This window comes from Mobula birostris, chromosome 8, assembly GCF_030028105.1.
Source record: "Mobula birostris isolate sMobBir1 chromosome 8, sMobBir1.hap1, whole genome shotgun sequence".
In the NCBI taxonomy this organism is placed as follows: Eukaryota; Metazoa; Chordata; class Chondrichthyes; order Myliobatiformes; family Myliobatidae; genus Mobula; species Mobula birostris.
In genome coordinates, this window is record NC_092377.1 from 108,246,597 (window position 1) to 108,272,294 (window position 25,698).

The following is a 25,698-nucleotide window of genomic DNA, read 5'->3' on the forward strand; positions in this document are numbered from 1 at the left end:
AGCCCTCCACACTATCCATAACATCCCCAACCTTTGTGTCATCAGCAAATTTACTAACCCATCCCTCCACTTCCTCATCCAGGTCATTTATAAAAATCACGAAGAGCAGAGGTCCCAGAACAGATCCCTGAGGCACACCACTGGTCCCATGCCTCCTTACTTTCTCAATAAGCTTTGCATGGGGTACCTTGTCAAATGCCTTGCTGAAATCCATATACATGACATCTACTGCTCTTCCTTCATCAATGTGTTTAGTCACATCCTCAAAAAATTCAATCAGGCTCGTAAGGCACAACTTGCCTTTGACTAAGCCATGCTGACTATTCCTGATCATAATATGCCTATCCAAATGTTCATAAATCCTGCCTCTCAGGATCTTCTCCAACAACTTACCAAACACTAAAGTAAGACTCACAGGCCTATAATTTCCTGGGCTATCTCTACCCCCTTTCTTGAATAATGGAATAACATCCGCAAACCTCCAATCCTCTGGAACCTCTCCCATCCCCATTGACAGTGCAAAGATCGTCAGAGGCTCAGCAATCTCCTCCCTTGCCTTCCACAGTAGCCTGGGGTACATCTCGTCCGGTCCTGGTGACCTATTCAACTTGATGCTTTCCAAAAGCTCCAGCACATGCTCTTTCTCAATATCTACATGCTCAAGCTTTTCACTCCACTCTAACCCACAATCGCCAAGAACCTTTTCCGTAGTGAATACTGAAGCAAAGTACTCATTAAGTACCTCGGCTATCTCCTCCGGTTCCATACACACTTTTCCACTGTCACACTTGATGGTCCTAATCTCTCACGTCTTATCCTCTTGCTCTTCACATACTTGTAGAATGCCTTGGGGTTTTCCTTAACCCTGTTTGCCAAGGTCTTCTCATGGCCCCTTCTGGCTCTCCTAACTTCTTTCTTAAGCTCCTTCCTGCTAGCCTTATAATCTCCTAGATCTCTATCATTAGTCAAGTCAAGTCAAGTCAAGTCGCTTTTTATTGTCATTTCGACCATAAACTGCTGGTACAGTACACAGTAAAAACGAAACAACGTTCCTCCAGGACCATGGTGCTACATGAAACAACACAAAACTACACTAGACTAAGTGAGAGAACACAAGGCTACACTGGACTACAGACCTACATAGGACTACATAAAGTGCACAGATCAGTGCAGGGCAGTACAATAAATAATAAACAAGACAATAGGCACAGTTACCTAGTTTTTTGAACCTTTCGTAAGCTCTTCTTTTCTTCTTGACTAGATTTACAGCAGCCTTTGTACACCACGGTTCCTGTACCCTACCATCCATTCCCTGTCTCATTGGAACATATCTATGCAGAACTCCACACAGGTACCCCCTGAAAATTTGCCACATTTATTCTGTACATTTCCCTGAGAACATCTGTTCCCAATTTATGCTTCCTGGTTCCTGCCTGATAGCCTTGTATTTCCCCTTACTCCAATTAAACGCTTTCCTAACTTGTCTGCTCCTATCGCTCTCCAATGCTATGGTAAAGGAGATAGAATTATGATCACTATCTCCAAAATGCTCTCCCACTGAGAGATCTGTCACCTGACCAGGTTCATTTCCCAATACCAAATCAAGTCCAGCCTCTCCTCTTGTAGGCTTATCTACATATTGTGTCAAGAAACCTTCCCGAACACACCTAACAAACTCTACCCCATCTAAACCACTTGCTCTAGGGACATGCCAATTGATATTTGGGAAATTAAAATCTCCGACCATGACAACTCTGTTATTATTACACCTTCCCAGGATCTGTTTCCCTTTCTGCTCCTCGTTGTCCCTGTTACTATTGGGTGTTCTATAAAAAACACCCAGTAGAGTTATGACCCCTTCCTGTTCCTAACTTCCACCCACAGAGACTCCGTAGACAACCCCTCCATGACTTCCTCCTTTTCTACAGCTGTGACGTTATCTCTGATCAGCAGTGCCACGCCCCCACCTCTTTTGTCTCCCTCCCTGTCCTTTCTGAAACATCTAAAGTCTGGCACTCGAAGTAACCATTCCTGCCCCTGAGCCATCCAAGTCTCTGCCACAACATCACAGCTCCAAGTACTGATCCACGCTCTGACTGATTCACCTTAAGGTCCCTAATCAAATCTGGTTCACTACACACACCCAATCCCGATTTGCCTTTCCCCTGGTGGGCTCCATGAGAAGCTGCTCTCAAAAGCCACCTCATAGGCGTCCTACAAATTCCCTCCGTTGGGATCCAGCACCAACCTGAAATCTCAATCTACCTGCATATTGAAATCCCCCATGACTATAGTAACATTGCCCTTATTACATGCCTTTTCGATTTCCCATTGAAATTTATATAGCACATCATGGCTACTGCTCAGGGGCCTGATAATCCCTATCAGTGTCTTTTTCCCTTGCAGTATCTTAACTCTATCCACAAAGATTCTACATTTTCTGATCCTATGTCACCTCTTTCTAAGGATCTGATTTCATTTTTTACCAAGAGAGGCACTCCACACCCTTGGCCTACTTGACAGCCCTTACGATATAATGTGTATCCTTCGATGTTGAGCTCACAGCTATGATCTTCTTTCAGCCACGACTCAACGTCATACATGCCAATCTGTAACTGTGCTACAAGATCATCTACCTTATTCCATATGCTACGTGCATTCAAGTACAACACTTTCAGTTCTTTATTCATCATCCTTTTCGCTTTTGCCCCCATGTTACACTTCACCTCATTTCACTGACTGCTTTAACCCTATCACCTGCCTATCCATCGCACAGTCTCATTACTCACTGCATCGAATTGTATACTAACTGCCCCATCCTCAGCCCTTTCACTCTGGCTCCCATTCCCCCGCCAGCTTAGTTTAAACTCTGCCCAGCTGCTCTGGCAAACCTGCCCACAAAGACACTGGTCCCCCTTGGGTTCAGGCGAGACCCATCCTTTTTGTACAAGTCATGCTGTAGCTTCCCCAGAAGATAGCCCAGTGATCCAGAAATCTGCAACCTTGCCCCTCAGCCAGTCATCTATCTGAACTCTCATCCTATTCCTGCCCTCACCAGCACGTGGCACGAGGAGTAATCCAGAGATTACTACCTCTTCAGCCCTTTCCCCAACTCCCACTACTCACTGTGCAGGACCCACTGGTGCCAATTGCAGCACCTCCCTCTTGAGAGTGTTCTGCAGCTGCTCTGACCCTGGCAACCCTGGCACCTGAGCACAGCCACAGAATCTTCTATCTCTCCCCCTAACTATCGAGTCTCCTAGAGCCACACCTTGGCCTGATTTCCCCCTCCCTGCTCCTGCTGAGCCTCAGAGCTGGCCTGGCTGCTACTGTGTCCTGACAGGTCATTCCCACCAGCAGTATCCAAAGGGGTATCAAAAATACCCTGGGACTCACTCAGGTCAACTGGCGTTTACAGGATCCCCTGTGAAAGCAGAACAGTGTATATCGGTGAGGCAGGATGCACGGTGGAAACCCGTGTTAGGTGGTAGCAGAACACTGCATTCACAATTGACTTCGACAACACAAAACTACTGTGCTACACCAATAGCTCTTGGGAACACCTGGTAAAGGAAACCATTGAAATAAAACTAGAGGAAAATAATTTTAACAAGATCTCATTCTATGTAAGAACTGGAATTCGATTATAAACAAGCTAGGAGAGCAGAAATCTGATTGGATGAGGACTAACCAATCAGGAGGGAGGGTGTACGGGGGTATAAATGCCACCAGACTAGACTTGCTCAGGCATCACCCCTGATGAAGGTGGCACAGTTTGTCATCAAAACATCTGTATAATTGATACCTGTACCCAGCTGGAAACCCGAATAGAGTTTATTACTCATCTGTGAAGTCTTCATCCTCCAGGATGGTCCCTAGTGTATCTGGCTCCAGCTTCAGTTCCTTAACTTTGTCAGTCAGGAGCTGAAGTTGGGTGTACTCCCTGTGGATGTAGTCATCTGGGAGATTATTAGGTATCGTGAAATCCCACATTCCACTGCTTGAACTATCATCCTGTCTACATTTCTTATGCCTCTAACTTCTAAATTCTTGTGCCACTGCTGGTGAATTCCAGGCACCCACCACTCTCTCAGTCACTGTTCAGAGATGGTTTAAAGCTCTCCTCACTTAAGTACCACCAGGCACTAGCAATGCAAAGCCCCCAGCGGATCATTCCCAGGACAGCCTCAAAGCCCTTAACTAAGATGAAGCTGGGCACTGAACACAGCAGAACTGGCTATCAGTCAGGACTTCATCTCAACACCCACCCCCACCCCAGAACATCAAGGGCCAAAACTTTAATGCTTCAATCTGTCGTCACAAAGGTCTGGCAATGACCTGATGTTTGGAAAGATTTTGAAATGCAAATGCCTCCATTTATCACACTCGCAACACAAACATCATCCCATCCAGTTCCCTCATAGTATCAGCGCACGGCTGATTTAATGTTGACATGATCACTGCTATGGCAACTGCTTTGGCTCTAGACAGGAGGCATGCTGGATGGAACAGATGAGACAGGGGTGGGTCTCCTGCATTCAGCCCAGCCAGTTACATTGTCCACCAAAAAGCAAGGTTCAAAAACCTTAAGTGCAAAGAAAGAAAGTTCTAGCTTTCTCTTCCCCACCCTCTCCAGGTGCCCATCTCACTCTCTCCAACCCCACTGGGTCCCTTCCCCCCTCCTCTCTAGCCTTTCCACCTCCCTTATTTGGTTCCATACTCCATCTTCCTCTCTCATCATGTGACCCTTCGTTGCCTCCACCTCTCACCTCCCAGTCTGTATCTATCTCTACCCTTTGTCCTCTATCTGCCAATCATCCTTCTCATCCAGATTCACCAATCACTTCCCAGTCTGTCTCTATTTCTACCTCTGTCTCTATCTGTACCCTTTGTCTTCTATCTGCCAATCACCTCTCCCCATCTAGATTCACCTCTCACCTCCTAGCCTCTGTCTCTATCTCTACTCTTTATCCTCTATCTGTCAATCATCTCTCCTCATCTGGATCCAGCTCCTAGCCTCTGTCTCTATCTCCATTTTCCTTCCTCCACCTGCTAATCATGGTTCTGTGCTCTAGAACTCCATAGATCACTACTGTGCATGAATGGGAGAAATATGGAGGGCTATGGGACCAGCCAAAATAATAGTCTGGTACAGACTAGATGGGCTGAAGAGCTTGTTTCTGTGGTGATCTATGACTATATTTCTCCTCAACTGGACCCTGTCACCTGCCACTCCTTCCCCTCATCTCTTTATAATAGTTATTTTTCCTCTATCTTTCCGTCCAGATGAAGGGTCTTAACCTCAAACGTCAACTGTCCACAGATATGACTGACCCACTGGGGTCCTCTAGCAGATTGCTTGTTGCTCCAGGTTCCAGGACCAGGACCAGGGGTCTTTTGTAGCTCTCATCTCCTATCTTTGTTTATGTTACACAATGAACCTGCCACGTTCTAATGCCACTTTAACGCATTGCTATAGTGAACCGGGGTCTCAATGTGCAAAATGTGAAGGTGTCACTGTGCAAAAATCTACAATAGCAACTCGCATGCATGTGAGCAGCCATCAAAGCTGCTTTAGAGTATCATTTTCTTCAGAACATCAACAAGGAGAAAACCCTAGCAGCAATTGATCTTTGTGGCTTATTTATTAACAATACAGTATTAATATTTAATTTAGAAATAGTCAATGGAATGGACTCTATTTACTCACAAGCATTTATTAATATCTAGGAATTAAAAATCTAAATAATGAGTACTGGTCATGTCAGCCTTGTCCTAATGCTAAACTGATTAATTATACTATTTATACTGAACTGATTAACAGCAGGATTACCCAAACGGTACGACCCAGGTATTTAATAAGACCATAAGACATAGGAGCCTATCAAGTCGGCTCTGCCATTCAATCATGGCTGATTTATTTTCCTTCCCAACCCCATTCTCCTGCCTTTTCCTCATAACCTTTCATGCCCTTAATAATCAAGAGTCTGTCAAACTCTGTTTTAAATACGCCTAATAACTTGGCCTTCATAGCTGTCTGTGGCAATGAATTTCACAGATTCAGGACCCAGGACTTGCTTCCCTCTCACTGCTACCATCGGGAAGGAGGTACAGAAGCCTGAAGACACACACTCAGTGATTCAGGAACAGCTTTTTCCCCTCCGCCAAACGATTTCTAAATGGACATTGAACCCAGGAACACTATTTCACAATTTTTTAAAATATTATTTCTGTTCTTACACTATTTTTAAATTAACTATTTAATCAGAATCAGAGTCAGGTTCATTATCACTGGCATGTGTTGCGAAAATTGTTAACGTAGCAGCAGACAGGGGCGGTGCTAAGCTGGTGCCAGCTGGTGCTATAGCCCCAGCAGAAATTACAATAGCACCACCAAGAAATTAACCGAAATTTGACATACAAATTGCAGCTGCTTTGCTTCCTCTGTATAGTTTTGAATACAACTTGTTTCTCCAGTTGATCTAGTGAAACAGCCGCCCCAGTTACCATAGCACCCACGCAGCAATAAAGTTATCTGTGCTGGTCTAAGGTCAGATCCACTCTACACTTCTGCTTATTCGTTCGTTGTCAATGTCTCGCCGTTACTGTCCTCAGATCAGTTAAGTTGATCTAAGATCACTTAAGGTGGTGATGTCACTCACTCTCACTCACGCGAGAGGTTGATAGTATACATCCAGGTGCAGATCCATGGTCTCGCAAGAATAACGGATGCCACACGCACACACATGGTGCTTTTACAAGCTAGCGTGGGCCTGGCACGTGCATTATTTTGGCCGGCATGAAAAATGGATCAATTTTTAGTGAGAAAACGAACTGATTCAGAGGAATCAGTGGTGTCTCAGCCTGAGCCTGTCTTAATTGAAAGTAACATGCAGAAATAAGTAAGTGGGGATGAGGACGACAACAGTTCATCGAAGGAGTGTGAGGGCGAAGTAGACGAACAAGAAATGGAGCGGGATTCGGAAGAGAACGTGGATGAAGCTGCTCTTAGTGCGAGTGGGAATACTGTTAGCGATGTTAGCCAGCAGCCTGAGGAAAGACCCCGTCAGCCAGCATTGAAAAAGTACCCTTCGCAACAGTTCGGCAATCAATAAAGGAGTTTTATTCGTGGCTGGTTTGACTGACTGGAATATTCAATCACAAAAGATGCTACGTTCTGCTTCGCATGCAGGCATTTCCTGTGTGGAGGACATGGGTTCCATTCTGAGTCTACCTTCACTGTCACCGGTTACCACAACTGGCGGAAAGCTACAACAGCTTTCAAAACCCACCATGTAAGTGCAGCTGATAAGTTTGCGATGGAGGCATGGGCCGAATTCAGATTGAGAAAATAAGACGGTTCAAGATCGGGAAATATGCTTGACAAAGGACATGCAAAGATTATCCATGAAAATCGTGAGTATATGAGAGCAGTGGTTGAGTCTCTACACTATACTGTGTGTCAAGGCATTGCCCAGCGAGGACACCGGGAGAATGATGGATCTGGCAATAGGGGAAACTTTGTTGAGTTTCTCAGTGTAATTGGGCAGTTTGATAAGACTGTAGCTAAAAAAATAGAGGACCATCCTGGAAATGCAAAAAACACCCATCACGACATCCAAAATGAAATTATGGGTATTATGGCGGATATGGTCAGATGTCAGATAAGTGCAGAAATCGAGGAGGCTGGACATTTTGCCATCATGGTGGATGAAAGTAAAGACTTGAGTAAAAAGGAGCAAATATCAGTGGTGGTTCGGTATTTGAATAACGAAACAGTGCTTGAAGAATTCTTGCACTTCACTCCAGCAGAAGGGTTGGACGCAGAGTCGCTTCTTAAAAGCATTGAACAGACACTCGCCCAGTGTGTTATTGATAAGAACGTGTGTATAGGTCAGTGTTATGACGGGGCGGCAGTGATGTCCGGGTGCAATAACGGGGTACAAGAGGGGTTCAGGAAAGAGGTCCCGCAGGCATTATATATACACTGCCATGCTCACAGACTTAACCCTGTTTTAGTGGATGTTGTGAGCAATGTACAACAAGTGGGCGGGTGAGTTTTTTGAAACTGTGCAGCTGCTTTACGAATTCTTTTCAAACTCTGTTGCCCACGATCTTTTCATGAAGAAACAGAGAGAACTGGAATCAACTGCACAGCCCATGGAGTTGAAGAAATTGTCAGATACACGCTGGGCATGGCAGTATACAGCTTTGTGGGCTATAACGAAATCATTCCCTGCCATTCTAGCTACACTACAGGATATAATGGGTCAACCAAATGCACGGAGGAAAACGGAGGTCAGAGCTGTAAATGGACTGATTGACGAGCAGTTTGCTTTACTTCTCACTCTGTTTGAGGATTTATTCTGAGTCACCAAGTTCATGTCAGACCAGCTACAATCTCCCAGTTTGGAGCTTTCATCCACTGCGGACTTGGCTCAGTCTGCTATCGATGCACTCTCAGCAAAACGGGGAGAGGAATCATGGAGTGAAATTCAGACAAGAGCTAGGGACCTGTGTGTCAAGGCCAGTATACAGAGCAGACCACATGAAAGGAGACAGGCCCAGCCACCCTGATTACGTGATTTTGTTGTTGAGGCCCAAACTGAACGCACACCGGTCACATCCTCTGATGACCTTCGCAACCACTGTTTCTATCCAGTTATAGACAGACTTCTGACTGAAATGAAAAGACTGTTCTCAACTGAGACTGGGGCTGTTCTGACTGGAGTCTCAGTATTGAGTCCCAAGCACAAGTTCTTCCTAGACAAGAATTGTCTTTGGCCAATGGCCCAATACTATGGAGTGACTGAAGTGAACCTGACTGCAGAGCTACATCAGGTTCGGCGTCTGCTGGAAACAAAAGCAAGGACAGACAGTGAATGACACAGTGGAATTTCTAGCTCTAATGAGACCCTACCACGATGCATTTATAGATTTATACAAATCAATCTGCATATCACTGACTCTGCCTGTTACATCGGCCTCATGCGAACAGAGTTTCTCTTGCCTCAGACGCCTCACAAACTACCTAAGGAATAGCAGCGGCGATGCTCGGAACAGCAACTTGGCCCTGTTGGCCATAAACAGCCGGAGGACCAGAGCACCTGACATCCAGAAAATCATTGATGCTTTCGCCACCAATCACAACAGACGGATTGAGCTTCTCTGAAAACATCAATGGTGAGTGCAGTTGTTTTTTTTTTAAATTTGGGCCAAGACTAACGCTGATTATTATTATTATTTTGTGGTGGATACCCCATAGTCCTTATGTTTCCTGCAAATCCTAAACTATTACATTTACTGCTATTAAGCCTACTGGCTTTGCTTAGACTTGCAAGTGATGATTCTGTTGATTTTTGTTTTAAATTCAGTAGCCGAATTAATTGAGGTATTGCATGGTCAGAGTACGATTTGTGCAACTCCTGGTAAAGTCTTGCATCTGTTGTTCACCTTATTTGACTTTAATAATGGTGTATCTTTTGGCATTGTCTGTCTATGTAATGTGAATAGCAGTGGACATTGTGGGTTAGTGTTGTGCTTTTCAGTTGAAAAGCACGTATCTGACGCTGAACGCGGGGTTGGTGTGTGATTCATGTTGTGCGCTGTGGGTCGGATGCTCTGTTGGTTTGTTTGTTTATGCTCTGTGTAGCCCGGGTTATCTCCAATGCTGTTGACACTGTCACAGTTCACTTCTATGTTAGATCTCTCAATTGCTGTTGCTTGTGAATCAACAGAGGCATTTATAGTAGGCACATAATGCTTGAAACTGACCTTTTAACGCCACGCATCTAGCCTTGTGAATACCTATTACCATATAGTGCATCCCTCAGCACCATCACTGAATCATTCAGCCCCACTGTAGCACCAGCAAGAAAAAATCTCTGGTGCCGCCACTGGCAGCAGCAGTTCAATGCAATACATAATATAGAAGAAGAAGAAGAAAAAAATTAGTAATAACAAATAAATAAGTAAATCAATTAGAGCCTACGTATAATGAATAGATTAAAAGCGTGCAAAAACAGAAATAAATATATATTTAAAAAGTGAGGTAGTGTCCAAAGATTCAATGTCCATTTAGGAATCGGATGGCAGAGGGGAAGAAGCTGTTCCTGAATCGCTGAGTGTGTGCCTTCAGACTTCTGTACCTCCTACCTGATGGTAACAGTGAGAAAAGGGCATGCCCTGGGTGCTGGGGGTCCTTAATAATGGACGCTGCTTTTCTGAGGCACTGCTCCCTGAAGATATCCTGGGTACTTTGGACATATTCAGACTTACTGTAATTGATTGATGTATTTTATCATGTACTGCATTGTGCTGCTGCTGCCAAGTTGACACATTTCCAGTGATATTAACCCTATTTCCAATTCTGAGACTCTGGCTAAAGAAACTCTTCCTCATCTGTGCTCTGATGGGATGTCTTTCTATTCCAAGGCTGTGCCCTCTGGTCCTAATGTCATTGTCATAGACAGCAGAAGTAGAAACTTGAAGATCAGGGATTTGTTACTCCTGGAGCAGATAGATTGAGAAAGCATGTTGGACTAGCAAGATGAGAGGCAATACAATATGTGTTTGGGCAGTAACTGTTGAGAGGTCATGGTGCAGTTATACAGGACACTTGTGTTCAGCTTTGTTCGCCCTGCCGTGGAAAAGATACTGTTAAACGGGGATGAGTACAGAAAAGATTTGCAAGGATATTATCAAGACCTGAGGGACTGAGCTATAGGGAGATGTTGGACAGGCTGGGACTTGGAGTGCAGGAGACCGAGGTGTGATCTTATAGAGGTGTATAAACTCACGATGGACGAAGATAGGGCATAGATAGGACGTAGTAGGGCAGCATGGCAGCATAACACTTCACAGTGCAGTATGGGTTCAATTCCCGCCACTGCCTGCACTCTCCTCATGACCACATGGGCTTCCCCCACAGTCCAAAGACGTACCAGTTGGTAGGTTAACTGGTCATTGTAAATTGTCCCGTGATTAGGCTAGGATTAAATCAGGGGATTGCTGGGTGGCGCGGCTGAATATGGCCAGAGAGGGCTTTTCAGCACTGTACCTCAATAAATAAATTAATAAGGTGTAGATAGGACATAGATGCACTCAGTCTTTCTCCCAGGGGAGGAGAATCAAAGAGTAGACAGCTTAGGCTTAAGGCGAGAGGGAAAGTGTTCAGTAGGAACTTGAGGGGTAACTCTTTGGTACTAAAGATAATACCTATGTGGAATGAGCTGCCAGAGTCAGTGGCTGAGCCAAGTATCATAAGGACTCTCAAAAGATGAACCGGTCCACTGATCAGAAAGGTGGTGGGCCAAACGCTGGTAAATGGCACTGGCTTGATGGTCATCTTGGTCCACATGAACCAGTTGGCCAAAGGACCTCTCTTTGTGCTGGATGAAGTAAGAACAGTTGGATCTTGAAGTACATATCCAAAAATTCCTGATGCAGCAGTCAGGTAGAAAAGGTACCTCAGAAGACATGTGGGTTACTTGCCCTTATTGGCTGAGACATGGAAAACAACTTTAGGGAAGAGGTGTCAGATCCATAGGCCACAGTTTGACCACTGTGTACATTCCATCACCAAACTACAGGATATGATGTCACTAAAGAGGATATGGAGGAGATCGCTGTGGGTGTTGCCAGGGCTACAAGGTATGTCTCGGTTGGGACCAGGCAGAATAATAGTTAGGCATTGACTGGGTGAGTCGCAGGACCTGTTTCAATACATCGTGTTCTAATTCTCTCTAACCATGACCAAAAGAGATTACTGAGGAGACTGCTGTGGGTGTTGCCAGGACTACAGAGTATGCCTAGGTTGGGATTGTTTGCTTTGGAACAAGGGGGCCTTAGAGGAGGTTTAGCTGAGGCACGATAGGCTGATGCAATGAGGCCAGTTAATAAAAACAAATTTTGTTCAAGGGATGGTGGGGATTGGGACTCCCTAATGATGGGTATGGAAGAGGAAGTCCACCCACATTGAAAAGATCATTGCTCAAAGGCTGGATACTGAGAATGTCAAAGTATATTTCATCATGAGGGATTATAGATACACATATTCTTTATTCCAGGGAAAGATAGCTAAAAGCTAGAGAGCGTAGTGAACATAGGTGAGATGAGAAAAATTTAAAAGGGACGAGGAGCAGCTTCATCATGCAGAGGATGGTGTGTAGATGGAATGTGATGCCAGAGGAAGCGGCTGAGGTAGGTAAAACTCAACATTAAAAAGACATTTGGACATAAATAGAAGGGGTTTAGAGGGATCTGGTGTAGGATTGTAAATCTTTTCTGCACTCTTGCCAAATGCAGGCAGAGGGGCTTAGTTTGGCAGGCAGTGTCGACAGCAGTGCTGAGGAGCCTCGAGTGATTCGCTGTTCGTAATGCGGTTTCCTGATGCTTTCTGTACAAACTTGTTGAGTTTACTTTGACAGGCTCGGGGGATTCTGTGTTACGTGTATTATTTAAGCAGACGTCCGATTAGCTCTAATTGCTGGATCCTCATTTTGAAAATGTCACTTCTTACGGTGTCACACGTCCGAGCAACCGATGTTCTTTAAACTCTGGTTGCTGTCTCTACATCAAGAGTCTATCTTTCCTCCACACTTGTGTCCTATTGCCAACGCACACTGTGACAGTTCTACATTCATATTAGTTGTACCCATGGAAACGTTACATCTTGTTCCTTCCTCCAGGTCATTAATGTAACTAGTAAACAAGTGAGAATCAGGAACTGACTCCTGGTTTTCTCCACTGGTTACATCTTTCCAGCCTGAGAAGGACTCATTCCAATTTTTTGTTTTCTGTGCTACAGCCAGTTTTCAGTCCACGTCAACGCACCTCCTCCAATACCTTGTCAAATGCTTTTTAATTTATGGCACTTTGTCCGATACCTTTTAGAAATCTAAATACATTGCACGAACAACTCCTCCAACGTCAACTCTCCCTGTCACATCCTCAAAGAATTCCAGCAAATCTGTCAAACATAATCTGTATCTCATTAAACCAGCTTGACTAGGTTAGATTTATCACTTAAGAAAGCTGAATCTAGAATCATTATCTGAGTGCAAACAACAGGAATTCTGCGGATGCTGGAAATTCAAGCAACACACATCAAAGTTGCTGGTGAACGCAGCAGGCCAGGCAGCATCTGTAGGAAGAGGTGCAGTCGACGTTTCAGGCCGAGACCCTTCGTCAGGACTAACTGAAGGAAGAGTGAGTAAGGGATTTGAAAGTTGGAGGGGGAGGGGGAGATCCAAATTGATAGGAGAAGACAGGAGGGGGAGGGATGGAGCCAAGAGCTGGACAGGTGATAGGCAAAAGGGGATACGAGAGGATCATGGGACAGGAGGTCCGGGAAGAAAGACGGGGTGGGGGGGACCCAGAGGATGGGCAAGAGGTATATTCAGAGGGACAGAGGGAGAAAAAGGAGAGTGAGAGAAAGAATGTGTGCATAAAAATGAGTAACAGATGGGGTACGAGGGGGAGGTGGGGCCTTAGCGGAAGTTAGAGAAGTCGATGTTCATGCCATCAGGTTGGAGGCTACCATTTCCGACACCTCCCTCCCCTTTCTAGATCTTTCTGTCTCTGTCTCTGGAGACAGCTTATCCACTGATGTCTACTATAAGCCTACTGACTCTCACAGCTATCTGGACTATTCCTCTTCTCACCCTGTCTCTTGCAAAAACGCCATCCCCTTCTCGCAATTCCTTCGTCTCCGCCGCATCTGCTCTCAGGATGAGGCTTTTCATTCTAGGACGAGGGAGATGTCTTCCTTTTTTAAAGAAAGGGGCTTCCCTTCCTCCACTATCAACTCTGCTCTTAAACGCATCTCCCCCATTTCACGTACATCTGCTCTCACTCCATCCTCTCGCCATCCCACTAGGAATAGGGTTCCCCTGGTCCTCACCTACCACCCTACCAGCCTCCGGGTCCAACATATTATTCTCCGTAACTTCCGCCACCTCCAACGGGATCCCACCACTAAGCACATCTTTCCCTCCCCTCCTCTCTCTGCATTCCGCAGGGATCGCTCCCTACACAACTCCTTTGTCCATTCGTCCCCCCCATCCCTCCCCACTGATCTCCCTCCTGGCACTTATCCGTGTAAGCGGAACAAGTGCTACACATGCCCTTACACTTCCTCCCTTACCACCATTCAGGGCCCCAAACAGTCCTTCCAGGTGAGGCAACACTTCACCTGTGAGTCGACTGGGGTGATATACTGCGTCCGGTGCTCCCGATGTGGCCTTTTATATATTGGCGAGACCCGACGCAGACTGGGAGACCACTTTGCTGAACATCTATGCTCTGTCCGCCAGAGAAAGCAGGATCTCCCAGTGGCCACACATTTTAATTCCACATCCCATTCCCATTCTGACATGTCCATCCACGGCCTCCTCTACTGTAAAGATGAAGTCACACTCAGGTTGGAGGAACAACACCTTATATTCCGTCTGGGTAGCCTCCAACCTGATGGCATGAACATCGACTTCTCTAACTTCCGCTAAGGCCCCACCTCCCCCTCGTACCCCATCTGTTACTCATTTTTATGCACACATTCTTTCTCTCACTCTCCTTTTTCTCCCTCTGTCCCTCTGAATATACCTCTTGCCCATCCTCTGGGTCCCCCCCCACCTTGTCTTTCTTCCTGGACCTCCTGTCCCATGATCCTCTCGTATCCCCTTTTGCCTATCACCTGTCCAGCTCTTGGCTCCATCCCTCCCCCTCCTGTCTTCTCCTATCATTTTGGATCTACCCCTCCTCTTCCAACTTTCAAATCCCTTACTCACTCTTCCTTCAGTTAGTCCTGACGAAGGGTCTCGGCCTGAAACGTCGACTGCACCTCTTCCTACAGATGCTGCCTGGCCTGCTGCGTTCACCAGCAACTTTGATCTTTATCTGAGTCTTATCTTTGATTATCGACTAGAGCATCTTGCCATCAATGGATGTTCAGTTAACTGCCCTACAGTTCCCTCCTTTCTTCCTTTCTTTTTGAACAAGGGAGTCACATTGGCTGATTTCTAGCCTTATGGTATCTTAACTGAATTCAGTGAGTTTTAAAAATTTTAAACCAATGGGTCCTCTATTTCTGTAGCCACTTCCTTTAAAACACTCGGGTTCAGACTTTCAGTCCTCAAGATTTATCTGCCTTTGAACTAGTGAGTTTCTCTGATACTTTATCCCTCATGACTAGGGTTTTTACAACTTCCTCCCTGTAACTTGAAATAGATCCACCTGTTACCCTTACAAATGAGGGTATTTGTAGTATTCTCCATGGTGATGCAAAAAAAAAATTACTTTAACTTTTCTGTCCTGTTCTTAATTCACCAGACTTGTTCTCTAGAGGTCCAAAACCAAATTTAGCCTCATCCTTCTTATAAATCTCTCTAGAAGCTCTTATTAGATGCTTTGATATTAGGTGCAACTTTTCTCTCAAAATTTATTTTTTAGTCTTTTTGCTATTACATCCCAAAATAGTCCAAATTTTCTGCCTACTACTAACCATTGCCACTTCGTAGGCCCCAGTTTCAAGTTAACACTATTCTTGACCTCCTTTGTTAACAACAGTTTACATCTTTCTCATCGAATCCCTATTTCTAACTGGGATAAATTCCTGCTGAGTGTTATGGACCAGATATTTGAATATCTACCACTGTTCAGTCACCAAATTACCTCTTAGCTAATTTCCCCAGTCCACCAAAGACAACTCCAGCTTCGTATCAGTAAAGTTGTCCATATTTAAGATTATCTTTTTTTGTGATTTTCACCCTCAAAATGAATTTGAATTTCTATCATTGCCTTCTTGGGGATCCTAAACCACAAGTTCTCTTATTAATCCTTCCTTATTACTTAAAGCAGCCAATTCCCAGATAAGCCCCATAACACACTATTCTAACTGAGAATCAAGCCATGATGCACTCCACAATTTTTTCTTCTACAACATTCCTGTCAATTTAATAAGTTCACTAGTATATACATAGTTTAAAGACTCCCGTGATGTTTGCAGTTCTCTTCAAACATAAGACCATAAAACCATAAGACCATAAAATATAGGAGCAGAATTAGGCCATTTGGCCCATCGAGTCTGCTCCGCCATTTCGTCATGGCTGATCCATTTTCTCTCAGCCCCAATCTCCTGCCTTCTCCTCGTATCCCTTCACACACTGACTGATCAAGAATCTATCAGCCTCTGCCTTAAATACACTCAATGACTTGGCCTCCACAGCTGCCTGTGGCAACGAATTCCAAAAATTCACCACTCTCTGGCTAAAGAAATTCCTGCTCATCTCCATTCTAAAATGACAACCTCTGTCCTGAGGCTGTGTCCTCTGGTTCTAGACTCTCACACCATCCTCTCCAAGTCCACTCTATCAAGGCCTTTCACCATTCGATAGGTTTCAGTGAAGTCACTCTCATTCTTCTGAATAAGGTCACATTTTTGGGGACATATATTCCACTCCTTCCCCCACTCTCCTTTCCCCCTGAAGTTGTGCCAGGATTCAAACCCAGGAGTCCAGACCATTAGTCCAGATCGCTGATAAGTTGTTCAGCCATTTAGTTACTGATTCACTTTTACCGAATTCTGAGGGTTGAGCGGTGTTGTTCCACGGGAATTGGCGCTGGGACCCTTGTTGTTCATGATGTACACTAATGACTTGGATGCGACCGCAGGAGGTGTGATTGGTGAGATCGTGGACAACATGAAGATTGGCGGTGTCGTGGTTACTGAGGAAGGTTGTCTAAGACTGCAGCAGAGTATGGTTCAGTTGGTGAGTTGGTTGAAACATTAACCGATGTCATTTAGTCCACACAAGTGCCAGGTAATACATTTCGGGATAGGATATATACAGTAAACGGTAAAGTACCAAGAACTGAAGCTGATGAATTACGGGATTTAGCGGAGAAGGAGGGAGGATGTAGCAGGTGGGAAGGTGGATAGAGAGACGACAGGGGGTAGGGGGAGGGGGAGAGGATGCAAAGGGGGGGTTTGGTGCAAAGAGAGGGCATGTTCACAAGTCGTTACATCGTTACATTGGCTGGTGATTTTCTGCCGCTTGTTATATCTGCGTTTGTTAAAAGTGCGAGAAAGCGGAACACTGTCGTTAGTCCTCGAACAACAGATGTTCCACCGTGCAGCACAGGCTTTCACATAAATAAATTGTAACATACTGTATATTGCTCAGACCCTGCCTCTAACCTCCCGTTAGAGGGAGAACACACCGTGCCGTATGTTCCATCGGGTTTCAGCACCGTGGGTCAGCGAGACGTGTACAGCGCATCCCACTAGAGAGCCCCGGAGCAGGCACAAGCCCAGCTCTCCGGAGAGTCGGACTGCAGCGGCTCCTTACCATTACATCATAGGTCAGTTTCTTCATGAAGTGGGCAGCCTCGGCGCCCTTGTAGTAATTGAACCAGATGGTGCCCTGGTACTGGTCGCCCGCGTCCAACAGCAGCACGTTGGGCTCCTTGCGGCGCAGTTCCTGGATTTTCGTCCATCTCCGGGCCACCCCGGCGAAACAGTTGGTCACGCACTTGCTCGAGTCCTCGCTGGTCTCCTCCACCCTGGCGTGCACGTCGTTGGTGTGAAGGATGGTCAGCTGGAAAGGGGCGACTGGCCCGATGCACAGTAGCAGCTGTAGCGAGAGCAGTGCAGCGGCGCAGCCCATGCTCGGCGGAAGGGGAAGCAGGTTCGGGCAGCGCTCAGTGGCGGGAGCCGCTCAGTATACTGTACTGCGACAGCGTAAAGCCGAGTACTGCACAGTACAGTACTCTTATTCCACTGACCCGTGTCGGACAGAGTAGGGTGGATATATCGGACTGGGAGGAGCCTCTCGGAACCACGGCTCACCTTTGCACTGGATAAGGTAACAATGTTGTTGTCAATGGGGAAAGTAGACTTAGCGTCTCCGAGTTTGACTCGCTCGCAATAACAGTCGGCAGAATGTTCAAAAGACGCCATTAATAGCTACATTAATGTTACTGAACATAATCAAAGGCTGTTTGATGCACAGGCATCAACAGAAGCGATGGCTTATCAATTCCTATTGTCCACCCCGGTGAAACTAGCAGCTGTGATTTTTTTTAGGAGACAATGGTGCCTGATTACTACGGGACTAGTCCCTGAAATAAATTCAGCCCACATAGTGTTCCGTAACTCATCAATTGTGTTCTATCCTGTTGGTGTTATGGAAACGTGTGTTACAACAGAACTATCTGCACTAGACAGGGCAGCTGCTATCTCACAGCTCCAGCGAGCCGGTGTCAATCCTGACTTGGGGTTTGCGTGGAGTTTGAATGTTCTCCCTGTGACTACACGGGATTCCTTGACGTGCTCCGGTTTCCAGTGCCAAAGACGGGCGGTCAGTGGGTTAATTGCCCGCTGTAAAGTGCCCCTGGTGTGGATGAGTGGTCGAGTCCATGGGGAGCTGATTGGGATAATAAAATGGAAAGATGATAAATAGGAGCCTGGGGTCAGCATGCAGTCAGAGGGCTGAAGGGCCTGTGACTCACTGAAGGCTGTTCCCAGTCTGTCCACGAGCCGACACCCCAGACGGTGCTACGCTGCCTGTGATGTTCTCCCAGTGGGAAGGTGGTTTGGAAAATGACCAGTGACGCTCCCTCAATAATATTTATCCTCAAAGCAGCACCACCTAAAATAACATTCTTGCAGATGTTCACTTCTGGTGGGAGCAGTCTGCCCACAAATTATTTCCTGCATGACCAGTGCCAAGTCATTGGGTATGTTTAAAGTGGGGTCACAGGTTTTTGATTAGTCAGGGTGTCAAAGGTTACTGGAAAAGACAGGAGATTGCAGTTGAGAGGAATAATAAATCAGTCAGGATGGAATGGCAGAACAGACTCGATGGGCTGAATGGCTTAATTCTGCTCCTATGTCTTATGCCCTTTTGGTTTTATAACAACAGGTTGGAAAGCCCGGAGGTCCTGAGGCCAGGAAGGGCTTTGTCCATCACTATATGTGTCTGGTCCCGGTTCCCTGAAGCCTATATTTCCAATTTCTCCACATGTACCCACTTTGGATCCCGAATCACACTTGGTCCCAAGTGGTGACAGGGCCTCAAGTTTTGCAACAGGGTGATTTGGGCAGATGAGGACAGACCCACACAAAACTCTCTCCACACCTGTCATTGGAACTTTGCCCAATTTTGTGGCCTGTCAACATTTCTAAAAGTTGAGGTAAATGAGTCACTGTGCATGGAAGCAGGTCCTTCTGCCCATCTTTTTCATGCTGACCAAGGTACTTTCCTGACCTCATGGGGGGCAACCTCAGATCTCCTTCCAGCTTTTCCCTGCAGCAGCCAGAGTGATGTCAAGTATCCTGTCAGGGTTGGGAAAGTATTCCGCAGCCAGTGTTGGAATCCATGGAACAAAGGAGTGCAGGGATGGAAGGTCATATAATTGACTCTGGATTCAGTGTCCATTGACAGTATAGCTCAGAGCTGGAGGAAACTTCCGAACTGACCTCATTAACATTGATTTCTCTAACTTCCGTTCATTTCTCCCCTTTCCCCCTTCCCACTTTTTCCATTCCTAATTCTAGTTCCCTGTCTCAGCCCTTCTCTCGTCCTCACCCGCCCGTATTCCCTCTCTGGTGCCCCTCCTCCTTCCCTTTCCCCATGGTCCACTCTCCTCTTTGATCAGATTCCTTTTCCCTCTTCCACCTGTCCACTCCCAGCTTCTGACTTTATCTGCCCCTCCCTCCCTCCCCCACCCACTCACCTTCCCCCCTCCCCCTCACCTGGTCTCACCTACCACCTTGCAGCTTGTACTCCTTCCCTTCCATCCACTTTCTTACTCTGGCTTCCTTCCCCTTCCTTTCCAGTCCTGATGAGGGACCTCGGCCTGAAACATCAACTCTTTATTCTTCTCTATAGATTAGGGGGTTCCCAACCTTTTTATGCAAAGAGCCTTACTATTAAACGAGGGGTCTGTGAACCCCTGCTATAGATGCTGCCTGACCTGCTGAGTTCCTCCAGCATTTCATGTAGTTACCCTGGATTTCCAGCACCTGCAGAATCTCTTGTGTGTATGATTAGCTGAGACAACTATACAGCCCATGCACTGTCCCACTCTAAACATCCGGCTATGCATTATCCGGAGAACAGAACTAGCAGATGGAGGTATTTGGCACAGGACATCCTGTGGAAAAGGACATTTGATAGATTACAAATCTCAGAGGGAGGAAAAAACACTCCAGTAAGTTAGGAACCAAATGCTTAAAGTTATTGTTGGGCAGCACCAGTGAGAATTTTATGGAGCTAGTATGGATAAGGATAAGGATTGGAGTTAAGACTGTGTAAAGACAATAAAGAACTGAGCGATATGTGGATAGCATGTGAAGAAATATTTAAAAGCTGTCTGATGTAATGACCGGCAGCAGTGAGTCCGGAGACCAACTGCTGAAGGAGACCCTGTGACAGGGACCCCGACAAGAACTCGCCAAGATCGACCCCCGCCAGGTTCATTAAGAGTGGTAATACAGTGGCATGCAAAAGTTTGGGCACCCCGGTCAAAATTTCTGTTACAGTGAATAGCTAAGCGAGTAAAATTTGACCTGATTTCCACAAGGCATAAAGTTAAAGATGACACATTTCTTTAATATTTTAAACAAGATTACTTCTTTATTTCCATCTTTTACATTTTCAAAATAACAAAAAAGAAGAAGGGTCCGAAGCAAAAGTTTGGGCACCCTGCATGGTCAGTACTTAGTAACACCCCCTTTGGCAAGTATCACAGCTTGTAAACGCTTTCTGTAGCCAGCTAAGAGTTTTTCAATTCTTGTTTGGGGGATTTTCGCCCATTCTTCCTTGCAAAAGGCTTCTAGTTCTGTGAGATTCTTGGGCTGTCTTGCATGCACTGCTCTTTTGAGGTCTATCCACAGATTCTCGATGATGTTTAGGTCAGGGGACTGAGAGGGCCAAGGCAAAACCTTCAGCTTGTGCCTCTTGAGGTTGTCCATTGTGGATTTTGAGGTGTGTTTAGGGTCATTATCCTGTTGTAGAAGCCAGCCTCTTTTCATCTTCAGCTTTTTTACAGACGTTGTAATGTTTGCTTCCAGAATTTGCTGGTATTTAATTAAATTCATTCTTCCCTCTACCAGTGAAATGTTCCCCGTGCCACTGGCTGCAACACAAGCCCAAAGCATGATCGATCCACCCCCGTGCTTAACAGTTGGAGAGGTGTTCTTTACATGAAATTCTGCACCCTTTTTTCTCCAAACATACCTTTGCTCATTGCGGCCAAAAAGTTCTATTTTAACTTCATCAGTCCACAGGACTTGTTTCCAAAAGGCATCAGGCTTGTTTAGACGCAAACAACAGGAATTCTGCAGATGCTGGAAATTCAAGCAACACACATCAAAGTTGCTTGTTTAGATGTTCCTTTGCAAGCTTCTGATGCTGAATTTTGTGGTGAGGATGCGGGAAAGGTTTTTTTCTGATAACTCTTCCATGAAAGTCATATTTGTGCAGGTGTCACTGCACAGTAGAACAGTGCACCACCACTCCAGAGTCTGCTAAATCTTCCTGAAGGTCTTTCGCAGTCAAACGGGGGCTTTGATTTACCTTTCTAGCAATTCTATGAGCAGTTCTCTTGGAAAGTTTTCTTGGTCTTCCAGACCTCAACTTGACCTCCACCATTCCTGTTAACTGCCATTTCTTAATTACACTATGAACTGAGGAAACGACTACCTGAAAACGCTTTGCTATTTTCTTATAGCCTTCTGCTTTGTGGGCATCATTTATTTTAATTTTCAGAGTGCTAGGCAGCTGCTTAGAGGAGCCCATGGCTGATGATTGTTGGGACGAGGTTTGAGGAGTCAGGGTATTTATAAAGCTTTGAAATTTGCATCATCTGGCCTTTCCTGACGATGACTATGAACAAGCCATAGCCCTAACAAGCTAATTAAGGTCTGAGACCTTTGTAAAAGTTATCTAAGAGCTCAAATCTCTTGGGGTGCCCAAACTTTTGCATGGTGCTCCTTTCCTTTTTTTCACTCTAAAATTGTACAAAACAAAAATAATACACTAATCTTGCTTGAAATGTTGAAAAGAATGTTTCATCTTTAACTTTATGACTTTTGGAGATCAGTTCATCTTCTACTCAATTAACTATTCACAGTAACAGAAATTTTGACCAGGGATGCCCAAACTTTTGCATGCCACTGTATCTGTGCACAGATAATGCATTTTAAAAGCTGTGAAAATAAACTAAAGAGAAATTAAGATAAATGGGGACCTCTCTGACTCCTTTATTTTAGAGAGAGGCACTAGACAGGGATGCCCAATTTCTCCTCTCCTTTTTGCACTATATATTGAACCGCTTGCCCAACTAATAAGACAGAGCGAAATCGTAAAATGTATCAAGGTGGCAGGGATTGAACAGAAAGTGGCGTTATTTACAGATGATGTTTTAGTCTATCTGAGTGAACCAAAAAAATCATTTATAGGATTGCTTACACTGTTGGATGACTTTGGGAAAATATCAGGTTATAAGATTTAAAGAAAACGCAGGTTATGTCCCTAAATTATACAGCATCCAAAAAACTGCGGGATACATATGATCTTAAGTGGGAAGCTAAATCATTAAAATATTTAGGAATAACCCTGCCGAAGGATCTTTCAACACTGTCACAGGTAAATTATGGGCCATTAATCTCAGAGATAAAAGCAGATATGCATAGATGGAATCTTATCCCCTTTTTAAGTTTAAATTCAAGGATAAGTACTATAAAAATGAATATTCTCCCTCAGTTACTGTATCTTTTCAGGACTTTACCTGTGGAGGTGGATGATAATCAATTCAGGGAATGGGACAAATGGATTTCCCGCTTTATCTGGCAAGGAAAGAAACCTAGAATTCGATATAACACCTTACAGTTAGGGAAGGAAGGAGGAGGTATGGTTCTTCCTTGCTTGAGAAATTATTTTTATGCTTCACAGATAACCCCTCTGTTATATTGGTGTAATAGGGAATATAAGGCTAGATGGAAGGAAATAGAATTTGGATTGGTTGACAGTTTTCCTCTACAGGCCTCAACAGCTGACAAAGGATTGATGGCCCAATTGGAAAAGTTTAAAAACAGCTGGATAAATCTTACATTAAAAGTATGGCAGAAGGTGGTTAATTCATGTGGAATCAATAACATGTTAAAACTTTTCAGATGGTGTACATATGATACCGAATTCCTTCCCAACAGAGGAGATAAAATATTTGAACTATGGATGAAGAAAGGTCTTACAACCTACCTCTCATTTATAGATAAAAGAGTATTACAAAGTTTCCAAATCCTGCAGGACAAACATGGCCTAGAACATAATGACTTTTTTAGGTACCTTCAAGTACGAAACTATGTTAACCAGAGTTGTAGATATACAGACCTATCAACAGTAGAATTAGAATTTTTCAAGATTCTGAATTCGGCTTGCAGTTCAATACCTAGTAAATCAGTTTCTCAATTATATAATGCACTCTCCCATGCTAAAAATGTAAACACATTGTATATTAAAGAGAAGTGGGAGAAAGAAGCAGGGTTGGTACTTTCAGAGGAGGCTTGGGGGAAAATATGTAGCTTCCAGTGGTCTTCGACTAACTCTTTGACTTGGAGAGAACATTGTTGGAAAAATATTATAAGATACTTCAAGACCCCATATCAGGAAAAATATAAAGACACAAACGTGACGTGTTGGAGAAGGTGCGGCTCCAAAGAGGCAAATCATTTCCATATTTTCTGGGATTGCCCTAAGTTAAGTTTATATTGGAAAGGTATTCATAGAACATTAGTTAAGGTACCTAAGACCCAGATACCTCTGAACTTTGAGACGCTCTATTTGGGGCATGTATTGTTTCTTGAACAGAAGGAAGATATAAAGTTGCTGCAGGCCCTCTTAGCGGCAAGTAAGAAATCAATCACTAGAAAATGGCTAAATCCAATACCACCTACATTAGAAGATTGGCACAAAATTATCTTGGAAATATTTAAAATGGAAAAGTTGACTTACTCCCTGAGAACTCAAAAAGAAAAATTTTATCAAATCTGGAATAAATGGATTGAATATATAACCCCAAAGCGAGCAGACTTTAGGTGACTCTCCCAATGATTTATACTGCTCTTCTGATCAACACAGTAATATTGCTAATGTAAGCACCCCTAGTCTAAATGTTTACTGTTTTTGTTTTTTTTGGAAAATAGAAAATTAACACAAGTAAAGGAAAAGATTTGGGAAAGGGATAAAAAATGATAAAATTAAGTAAATAAGTACATAGGGATTGGATAATTATGTTTGGGGGCAGGAGCAAGCATGAACAAATTAGGATATAAGCACCTACAATGGTTGTTACATAGGCTTACACACAACATTTTGGACCAGAAGAAATGGTCCAGAAGAAATATATGGAAATTATTATTCCATATATTAAAAATATAGTTAAAAATATTATTACTATTTTTCTTAACAACTAATATCATTACTTAGCCTAATAGATTAGGATTTCAACTGTACATAATTATCTATTTAAGTGTCTAATTTCTTTTTATGTCATCTTAATGTGTGCTTAGGAATGTATAAATAAATTATAGTCTTATACATATAAAAAAAATGGAAAAGGTTATACATGTGAAAAAAGTACATGATACTTGTGAATTCCTTATCCAAATAAAAATAAAAAATTTTTTAAAAATGAAAATAAACTAATGAGTTGTGCAAGTAACCAAAAGACCCGTAGAAGAGTTAATGAGTTTTGTTTGAAACACACAGTGAATGTTTGAATCAATTGTGATCAGTACAATAAGAATGGTCATCAGGCAAAGTCATTGCCTGCTGTGTTTTGTTGTTTACCAATCATCTATCTATGCACCTCCTGATTTTATAAGCCACTATGCTTTCTGTGTTCTCTCTAACAGTCTCAAAGTTCACTGTAAGGCTGCCAGGTGGAAGTGTAAATTCTGTTTCTCTTTCCAGCAATGTTTCCAGGATTGCTGAGTTTTTCCAACATTCTCTGTTGCTCTGCCTAAGACTGCTGGGAACTGCAGAGAGTTGTGAACACAGCTCAGTACATCATGGAAACCAGCCTCTCCTCTGTGGACTCTGCTTACACTTTCTGCTGCCTCACAAAAGCAGCCAACATAATCAAAGACTCACCCATTCCGGACATCCTCTCCATCTCCACTGCCACTGGATAGAAGGTGCAAAAGCCTGAAAGGATGTACTACCACCCTCAAGAGCAGCTTGTATCCCACTGTTGTAATGAGAAGATGGACTTTTGACTGTACAGTCTTCTGTGTTATGGACTTGCACCTTATTGACTGCCTGTACTGCACTTTCCCTGTAACTGTGACACTTTATTCTGCATTCTGTTATTGCTTTTCCCTTGCATTACCTCAATAAAGTAATGTTATTAAGTGATCTGTATGGAGGTTATACTATACGATATTTGTCACTGTACCTCAGTACATATGGTAATAATAAACCAACATACCTCAAATTTGCCTCAATTTAATTCCAGAATCCAAGGGAAACTTTCTGAATCCACATTGTGGGATGCAGGTGAAGTATTGCTGATAATACCCATGGGAGATCCAGAATTTATTTGTTTTACATTGAGAAATACTGACAGTTTCATACAGCGCCAACAAAATTCAGGTATGTATGCATATTTCTTTGCATTTTAAGGTTCTGCTCTGTG

The 25,698-nt window shown here is 44.1% G+C and overlaps 1 protein-coding gene and 1 long non-coding RNA gene across 2 annotated transcripts in view; one reads left to right on the forward strand and one right to left on the reverse strand.

The window, feature by feature from the left end:
- Positions 1–17,789, reverse strand: part of nt5e (5'-nucleotidase, ecto (CD73)) — a 106,869-nt gene extending 89,080 nt beyond the window's left edge. Inside the window, exon 1 of the mRNA XM_072265917.1 lies at positions 17,346–17,789. Within this exon, the coding sequence (XP_072122018.1) occupies positions 17,346–17,663 (318 nt within the window). The 5' untranslated portion in view covers positions 17,664–17,789. The remainder of the gene's footprint in view (positions 1–17,345) is intronic.
- Positions 17,364–25,424, forward strand: LOC140201582 (uncharacterized). Its single transcript, XR_011886900.1, has 2 exons — positions 17,364–17,861; positions 24,975–25,424. It is a non-coding gene; the product is annotated as an uncharacterized lncRNA (long non-coding RNA).
- Positions 25,425–25,698: the final 274 nt, after the last annotated feature.